General features: G+C 39.5%; 1 protein-coding gene across 1 annotated transcript; it reads right to left on the bottom strand.

Annotated features, from left to right (window-relative positions):
- Nucleotides 1–2,340: 2,340 nt before the first annotated feature.
- SPL8 (squamosa promoter binding protein-like 8) lies at nucleotides 2,341–4,580 on the bottom strand. The gene is given in 6 exon segments (XM_068472732.2): nucleotides 2,341–2,765; nucleotides 2,851–3,026; nucleotides 3,549–3,904; nucleotides 3,906–3,947; nucleotides 3,950–4,320; nucleotides 4,442–4,580. Coding segments are annotated over 5 exon segments (1,047 nt in total). The 5' UTR covers nucleotides 4,259–4,320; nucleotides 4,442–4,580; the 3' UTR covers nucleotides 2,341–2,601.
- Between the last annotated feature and the right edge of the window lie 5,326 nt (nucleotides 4,581–9,906).

Genomic DNA, 9,906 nt, shown 5'->3' with positions numbered 1-9,906 from the left:
TATTGAGAATTTACATGATTTACCCGTCTACTTCGATTAAATAATTTTGCACTATTGCCTTGGTTTTCATACTTATAGTGTATTACGAATTTGTTTATTATACAAATTTTTTCAGCAAGTATGTTAAAAAAGATAAATGATTTTTGGAAATCTTTATTTTTGTCCACTCTCACCTTTTGTTTTGCACCTCTTCAGGATTTAGTAGGCTTTGGAACTTTTGACGCCAATGCATTGTGGCATAATCTTCCCTCATAATTAGGCTTTGGAAATGGTGGATAGCCGCGGTTTGCCACCAGTTATTCCCTTTTTTAAAAATAAAAAATAAATAAATAGTATTAAATGTAGAAAACATGTTTGGGGCGGACGTGGTAACGAGAGTATTAGGGGTTGATATACATACCTTTTTGCCCCTATTTATTATTAGGAACGCTAGTTTTAAGTGCAATTAAATAATCCACTCCTCTTTACTATTAGATGCAGAGTTTTTTCATTTTTTGCCCCTAATATCATCTAATAGATGCAAAACTAATGCCTCTACTTCTTCTTAGTTTTGTTGTGCATATCATGGCTTCGTCAGCTTCCAGATGTCGACCAGCATGCTTGGATTTTGGCATCCACCTAGATATCCGGATCTGAATGTGTCAAATTTTACTTTGACGAGAGGGGTCTTGCATGTGCTTAAAATAATTGTGTTACTCTCCATATTATTAATTGGTTTCATTATAGAGCGTCAACTATCTTCAAATGCTAGCATCAATCACTTAAGCATGTGTATGCGATTATGGACCGTTGATGTGATCTAAAAGTCATTTGCATCAATAGCTGACACTACTCTATTCAAATAAACAATTCAAGACGGTGCAAATGCAAAACGTAAGTCACAGACCTTTAACATGAACCTTCAAGATATCGTCGTGTCAACCTATTGAACTCTGAAACTAGCAAATTTTAATTTTTCACGTGTATGTTAACTAGTCATGTAGGGTTTGTCACGTTTAACCTAAATCGAAGAGGACCCATTTTAAATGTGCTCCATGGCATGTTCGTTTCAATATATTTCTATATTGGAGCAGAGGGTTCTAGAAAACTTACTTGAAAAGAACAGCTTTTAATGCGGTAAAAACTGTCTTAACCTCTTTCACCAATGTCCTTATGTCGGAGGAGATATATCATATTATGGTAAATAATTGCCCGACATCATTCAAAATTTGCAACGTAATCCTCGCTTAAGTAGGTCCCAAGCCCTATAGAGAGGGAAGACGATTCTTTTCAAATCCTCATATCCTATTTGTTCATAATACATCGTGCAGTAAAAAATTATTAAGTAATGATTGTGTTTAATTTAAAAAAAAATTAAAATAATTTATGACAACACAATGTACGATAAATAGATAGGATGTTACGATCCTCACAAAAGGATCCGAATAGGATCCAAATCCGAGAGAGAGAGAGAGAGATTAAATTGTAATTGGGACCATTTGATTGGATTGATTTTGATCAATTTAAGTTGCTAGGTCACAATTTTTTTTTTTTTTTGGAAACGCTAGGTCACAAATAATTAAGTTGGCTTTTGCAGCTTCCATTTGGGAGACAGCTTAACGCCTTCACGTTCCCTTCCGATCCCTTCATCATATTCCCCAGTTTGAACCTTATAAATCTTAGTACAACTGATCTACCAGTCATTTTCCTTTCTACCTTTCCCGCATTTTCCCGGAAAATTCCAGCACCGTGACAAAATCCCACACTCAAAACCTACTAGTACCCTTGTGCAAATTCCACAGCTTTCTCTGTAGCCAAACAGAACCACCCATGTATTGGAATTTTCCATTTTCATTTCCACCAACCTTGCTTTCCCTAAATTTACGGAGAACATTTTTGTTCACCACCCTAAACTTTGGTGTATGCTTACCATGCATCTAATCATTTGGCACGTATCCTTTCAATTAACTTTGGTTAATTTTTTTCAAAATTGAAAAAGTACGACATTTAATGTGTGACACATGGCAAATAATTAGGCGTATGGTAAGCATTCGTTTATTGACATTTTCCATTAAAATAATAATAAAAAGTAAAAAGTCCTACACAAACCTCTGTAACTAAGGATACTAGAGCAGTGTGCTTCGTCTTATGCACTCAATTACGAATCTCCTTTTGAAGAATTTAGCATACAATATCGCTTGTATTAAAAAACATAATTAAAACCTCTATATGGCATAGAAATTAAAAGGAACGTTATCCTAACAAACATCATTTTTAGCATCTTACACATTTCTCTTTATTTATAGAGATCGAATTAAATAAATTAAACGGAAACAACATATATGCATAAACAGAGGTGGATAAGATGCTAAAAAAGATGTGTATAATTATCATTTGCCAAATAACATATGTATAGATATAGGCCAATTCATGCTACAACAGTGCATGTAATAATAATATAATGTGACTAAAACTCATCCAGACTAAGAATGAAATTATAGGGAAAGATTTAAAATAGACAACGTCGAGATTAACTAATTAATTCCGTATGTAACTAGTTAATTAACTGAAAATTAAATCTTGATTATTCCTTCCTGGCTAGCTAGCTCATACTATTCAAATTTAACCAACTTGAGAAAAAAAGTGAGCTGAAGAGCCTGAAGATGTTGTAGCAGCAGCATTTTGGTACGGTGCTCTTTGCCTAAAACAATCCAACGTCATTCGCGGCGGCGACACTGCCACGGTCACCGAGGATACAGAAAGAGCAGCCGACTCCGGTGGAGAACCTACAAAATCAGATCCCAAAAAACCAAATCAAAGAATGCATGCACGGATTAACTAGTGAATAATTCAGATTGTACGGTACATTACTTGCAACATTATCTGAGGATGAATTCCGGGCCCTTTCCAGCGGTGGTTGTTGTTGATGCTGTGAGTTGTGATGTTCTTGAATCGTTTGCTGAGTTTTTCGCCGTCGGCGATTGTGATCGGCCAACCTCTTCCGGCAGCTGCGCTTGCCGTTGTCAAACTCGGAGAGAAGATGGAATCTGCAAGAACAACAACATTTATCACATAACATAATCAAAATACAGCATCTAATTATAATAATTGTTTAATTAGTTGTTAGTTAACTGTCTAATTAAATAATAGCTTTGTACGTAATTAGTAAACCACAGAGTCCATAAATGGAAAGTGCCATTATCAAGAAGAGTCAAATATTTTCGCACGGACACAAATGCCCTCGGGATTTCCACACGTACGGCCGCCCCAATCATTGGTCATGCACCCAACATGATTCGCCCCCATGGCCATTATCGTCAAACTACAGAAGAACCGGGGCATTCTTGTCCTTTCGGACCACAGAAAACCCCGCTCGCCAGTCACGAGCAAAATTTAAACGGAAACGGAATAGTGTAGGACGCAAATGCCCTCGGGATCGACCCCGTGTACGGGGTACGAACCGCCAATAATTGGCGGGGATGGGGGAGAACGAATAGCACAAACCCAAGGAGCACTTTCGTCATTTCAAATATAGCCGTTGCGATTGGAGGGAGGGGTAATTGTTGGACCTGCTGCACTGCTGGCAGAATCGCTGAGTCAACCCGTTGGCGATGACGGTGGAGGCCTTGGAGTGGAACTCGCAGACCTTGTGGCGCCGGTGGTAGTGCTTGGAGTGGGAGAGGTCGGCGGCGCAGCCCTCGGCCTGGCAGCGGGGCGAGTGGGTAGAGGTGATCTCGGAGCCTGGCCTGGACCGGCGGTAAAGCCGGTTCATGAAGTCGTCCTCGGACGCAAAGTAGGTCCGGCCGCCAAGGTTGAGGCCGATCCTGGAGGCGAAGTCCACGGGCGGGCACATGTCCTCTGTCTTGGGGATCAGCATAAGCCCGTTGGCTGCGCCGCCGTGGACTGGGTCGAGCCCGAGCATGGAGTGGTGGTGGTGGTGGTGGTGGAGGTGGTGGTGGGGAGGCGCGTAGGTGGACGCGCTGGCGTAGGCGTGGGGGTCGTAGATGGAGTGGAGCTGTTGGGCCTGATGGTGGGTAGGGTTAAAATGGTCGGCGAAGGTGGAGGCTTGGTGGTGAGGCTGCGGCGGGGGAGGAGGAGGAGCTGGGACGAGGTTGTTGAAGGCGGAGGCTTGCGAGGACGCATAGTGGTCGAGAAAAGTGCTGGCGTGATTGTGCTGGTGGTGGTGTCTGGTAGGGTCGGATCCGTGGATGGAATCGGAGTCGGTGTCGGGCGAGAGCATGACGACGTTGTTGGGGTTTCCCCATTCGTAGTCCAGCATTTCGTAAGGGTTGCTGATGATCCTGTTGTTGGTTCTCCGACGTGGTTTCGAAAAATACAAACCTGCAGCAACGAAAAGGTAGACGACGCGTCAGCTGATCAAACATAAACACCCACACCCACACTCTCTCTTGAATTTTGAGCATACGAATGAATGAAAGTGAGAGAGAATGGTAGTACGTACCAGTAGCTACCTTACTATTCTCCGGGGGCTGTCGATATCTCCGGTGGCTGTCGATATCCTCCGCCTCCTCTTACTCTTTGGTCTGGAATCTTGACATTACTGATGGGGGTGGGGAATGGGAATCATGGATTCATGGGTGGGATTTGAGTTGAATTCCCGGTTTGGTTAAAGGCTAGCTAGGGTACCTAAAAGGTAAAAATAAACAAAGGAAGGGGAATTGAATTGAAGGGAGGGGAGTGGAGGAAAGGGGGAGTGATGAAGGAGAGTTATGAGGCGGCCTGCTGCAGAGGCACTTTGATTGGTGGGTAAGTCAACAGTGTGAGATTAATATATTACACTTGCACACAGCTCTCCTCCCCTAAATTACCATTTTGTCCCCTTCTTTTTTTCTCAAGTATGTCCCACGTCCAAAATCTTGTCAAGTTAAATTCCTCTTATATTGATTCGTTTCACTCACTAATTGCATCAGGATTTTTTTGATGCTCGGATGATTGAGAACGTAAGCTGCTAAATTGTTTTTGAAATTTTAACTGTAATTTATCTGAAACCCACTGAAAATGTTGAATTTTTTTACGGTGCGCCAAAATACGGAATACAGCTCGAAATATTTTATGCTCTGAAACGCCTGCAAATTTTTTGGCAAATATTATTGCAAAATGCAATGGAATTCTGTGTCCGAGTCCCAACCAGTTACGAGTTAGTTAGATAGGCGGACGAGACGACTTGTTTGGACTTTGGTTTGAACCCTTGCCTCAAACAGGGCGTGTAAGTGAGTGAGTACTTGTGTGGACTCGTGGGCAATAAGTCAGTCTCTCTCTCTCTCTCTCTCTCTCTCTCTGGAACGCGGTTGTGGTAATAAAGTCAGTGCGGGGACCCACTATCTGTTTTGCCTTGTCGAGTTTTCATCAGTTTGGCGCAGAGGATCATCATCGCCTTTTATCTGCGGGATTTCCTCTCTACCCCTTTATCTTTTTTTTACTTTCTTTTTTATTTTTTATTTTTTATTTGTTTTGTTTTCTTGTTTCGTTTTGATGAGGCTTTGATTTTTGTTTCTTAATTCTTGGGGGAAAAAAAATCGAATCTTAAAATTGTACACATACATTAATTTAACTATCTAAAAAAGAAAATTGTGTTTCTAGTGAGGATTTAGATTCTATCTCAATCCTCTTTGTGAGGATTTTAAGGATCTTAATATTTCATTCGTTCATCATCATACATTTTGCGATCAGAAATCATTTTGAATTATTTTATTTAAAATTAAATACAAACAGTACTTAACGATTTATGATATCACGATGTACAACAAACGGATAGAACGTGAATATTCTAAAATCCTCACAAAGAGGTCTCTAAAATCCTCTCACAAAGAAGATCCGGAGAGGAACCTCATCCGTTTCTGGATATGCATGCATGTATGCTGAAACTGATATGGATGAATTTGCGTTGATAAAGACTAAATATCTTCTTCATGTATTTAGATAGATGTTGGATCAAGTCTTTTCTTTTCATTCTTTTTCTTTGCGTATTGATTAAACATTAGTGATGTTAATTAGCATGGCTTGTGCATCACTTAAACAAACCTAATATGTGCCTCTAAATCATAACACATTCACAAAACTAATACCAAATTATTTTACTAACTTTCTTTTTATTATGTACAAACGGAAATTGACACATCCCAACCGAAATCAAGGCGTGCTGGCCGTCACGTGAGGGTGACGTAGCCATGTGCACAGTGCGAAAGCAAAAATAATAATAAAAGTATGAATAAATAAAAACCAAACTACCAAAAGCTAGTTAAAGTAACACACTAGTGTGAGACTAAAAGTGATAGACAAAATTCAGAGCACAGAAAGCCTAAGTGCAGTCTAGAAGAATGAATACTAATTACACAACACTCAAAGGTGATCCTACATTTGTGTTGTTCTGTCAGAACCACCGTCAAATCCTCGTGAGCCACCAAAGCGCTTCTAACTAGAACCTGGAGGGGCGCAAAATAGAAAGTGTGAGTGGGCAAAAACAAAGATTTTCAAAATCATTTCATTCTCAAAAGTTCTAACCCCTCTCCGTAAAACCTGTATAATTTCCCAGAAAAAAAAAATATATATATATATATATATATCGAAATCATGCTCAGAATAACAACATTCGCAAATATGCCATATCGAATATCTCAACATAAGATGTAAGTAACCAAGGTAATGTCAATCAATACAAATGATATATCAGCCGGAGTCACCTAACGTGACTTGTACGGCTGAATCTAGAGCTCAAATCCACATCTCAACAACTATACCTGCACACGAGTCGGAACCACTTAAAGTGGTCTGTACGACAGGCTGGGTGTAAATAAATACGCTCAAGTGCTACGATCACGTGAAGGCTGTGCAAAGTATCGCAAGTCACCTACGAGTCGGAACCATCTAATGTGGTCTGTACGTCAAGCTGGCACCTACCTTGGATTCAAGGTGAGCATGTGGTACGGGAGGTGAATGATCACGTGAAGGTTGTGCCCTAACTCTGGGCGGGAGCACTAACACCAAGGTGCAGGTTTATGAGCTATCAATGCATCTCACATAACCATTAATTCACAATCATAATCTATAAACTTACCTGGCACTTACCTATGCGTCCGCAGCACCAATCATAAATATTTGCAACTACTAACGCATAATTAAATAGGCAGGCACTTTGCATGGCATTTTAAAACATATAAACATTCAATTTCATTTTCTGGGAAAACTCTCAAGTATATAGGTATATACGGAAAACCAAAAGCCCACTCACTGGTATGTGGAAGGGTCGTAACCCCCGAGCCTCGAATGACTGCGCTCGTCCTCAGGATAGGTCTCACCTATATGCGAGACAACTATATAAATGTCAATTTAATGCACATAACCAAAACTAGGTAATAACTTCTCATACAATGCTCAAATGGGGTGTTTGAATATACCAACGTGATCTACTCAACCTCACGAACATCCTCATATTTTTAAAATAATTTTCTGAGGTGTCACGCGCCCCACGCGCCGGCCAAGGCATGGCCAAACGCGCCAGCCACGCGCAGGCATGTGCCTGGCATATGGACAAAATCCCTAACGACATTAGGGAATATTCCATCCAAAAGCAAGCATATTCCGTTAAAACTAACCTAACCCCGTTAACTGCCGTTAGGAATATTCGTCTTCTTTTCCGGTGATCCTCGCCGGAGCCGTCGCAGGCCACCGTCTGCTTCGCCAGAAACTGGGAAATTTTTCAAATCTTCATATCTTCTTCATTTCTCAATCAAATTCCATGAAATTTATACCAAAATGAAGCTTACAATGAGTAGAACAAAACCTTACCACTTTGAAGCCCCAAAAATGTCAGAATCTTGCTGGAGAAATCTCGCAAAATCCGGCCAACCTTAGAACTTGCTATCCCGACGTCCAAAATCCTTCAAACTTGTTCCTCGAGCTTCGTGAGAAAATTCTAAAGCTCCCTCTAACCTCAAAACTCGATGAAACCTCCGCGATCACGAGTGCATGAACAGTGCATGAAAACTGGGTTCTCGGGTTCTCGGGTTTTGGAGGGTTTCAAGTTCTAAAAATGGTATGGATGAACTTAGGAGCTTGCAAGGAGTTCGAATCTTACCTTCTAGACGTCAATCCGTGCGTGAAAGGTTGGTTTTGAAGTTCGACCGTACACTTGCAAGGGAAATGGAAGAAAATCGAGAGAAAAAAGAGGGAGTCACGAGGAAAAAGGAATGGGTGTGTGTGAGTGTGTGTGTGGTCCAAATGGCAGCCCACCAACCAAAACAAATCAAACACCCTACAATGCTAATTAACGTCCAGGGACAAAATCGTCTTTTCCCACTAGCGTTACAAATAATTCGGGACGGGCTGTTACAGAAATATTCTCTCCTAAAATACACTAAATTATTATCCATGTTGTAAAAAAAGCATCATATTTGTTGTCAATCTTAATTGTTGATTCAGTCCAACCTTAGTGGCAGATACATATGTAAGGATTAAAATTAAAACCATATCCCTTAATGAAGTATTCTTAATCACTAATTGAAATTAAGCTTCTTTGAAGTTAAACGTACACTTGAGAGCTTCTTCATCTTGCCGCCCCCGACAACGAATAAGCGGTATAGTAAGGGAACGATTCCTTGCTAAAGAGCTTATTAGTTGTAGCGCACAAAGAGGAAATATTTCTAAGCCCTAAAGGCGATTCTACTAATTAAAATGGCCATTTGATCGTACAACATACAAGATCGATTACTGTAAGTACCGGTTTTTGATAATCTTTATAATTGACGTGCAGACTGAACAAAAGTAAATGTATGATCTTGCAGCCAAACACACACAAAAGAGACTACTTTTTTTCTAATTTTGTTTTACCCACGGTTGCAGTAAAAGCTTATTTACAATTTGAGTCAAGGATCTGTAGGTATTGAATTGCTGATCAAGGTCACACAGCTAGGGTGGCTGTCTTTTGAGAGAAAGCTATAGCATCAAATGCACGCTGCATGCATTATAGCACACTATTCATGAACTGTCAGAGGACGAGAGAGAGGTTTAAAGCGTGCTATAATATGGGAGCGGATATGTAGTACCATATTTTTTACACAACTTTGGGCTTTTAGATTAGTCCCTTTTTAATGGTTGAGGCGTAGACCTGGTTTGGTACTTAGGTGATTCTGAAAAAAGCTGGTATAAAAAAAAGTTGGGAGCAGTTTTTGTGTTTGGTAAACATTCAGCTTCAGCTTTTTATCACAGTTTTGGGTGAAAAAAAAAAAGCCAAAAACAAGAAGCTGCAAAACCCAGCTTTGAAAAATTGGCTTTTTTTCACATTTGTTTTACATAAAAGTTTACCAAACACTATAATACTGTTTTTTTTTTTCAAAAGCACTTTTACAAATAAGTTTACCAAACACTCTGCTGCTTTATTTCACAGCCGCTTATTCTCACAGCACAGCAGAATCAACTTTTTTTCAAAGCACAGCAATACCAAACCAGCCCGTAATCTGGCATGATAATTAATTTAACTTTTATTTTTATAAAATACATATTCAAAGTAAACTATACAATTATGGCTTTCTTTCTCTCTCATCTATCATTAATAATTTCCTTCACTTACCTTCGTGTTTGAACCTTTAAGTTATTTTTTTTTTTTTTTTTAATTTTTTTTTTATGGTCTAGTGGTATTCTTCATTTGTAAGTAAAAGGTTTTAAGTTCGATTCTCGCCAAAAGCGAATTTGAACCACATTATTGTTAACATATTGTGAGGCTAAGCCCATCCTCTTCCTCTTAAGGTAGATAATATATATTGTTCAAAAAAAAAAATAAAAAAGGTTTTCAATAAAATTAAAAAATTAAAAATTAAAACTAAATGATTATCAAGTATTATCCTACCAAACGGTCCCTTACTGTTATAGCATAATTTATAAATTGTTCATTATAAGGCAGTCATAACATTT

This window comes from Pyrus communis, chromosome 7 (genome assembly GCF_041283825.1).
Source record: "Pyrus communis isolate YQ-2024b chromosome 7, ASM4128382v1, whole genome shotgun sequence".
In the NCBI taxonomy this organism is placed as follows: Eukaryota; Viridiplantae; Streptophyta; class Magnoliopsida; order Rosales; family Rosaceae; genus Pyrus; species Pyrus communis.
The sequence above is the reverse complement of the archived record's forward strand: the minus strand, read 5'-3'. Positions and strand labels throughout refer to the sequence as shown.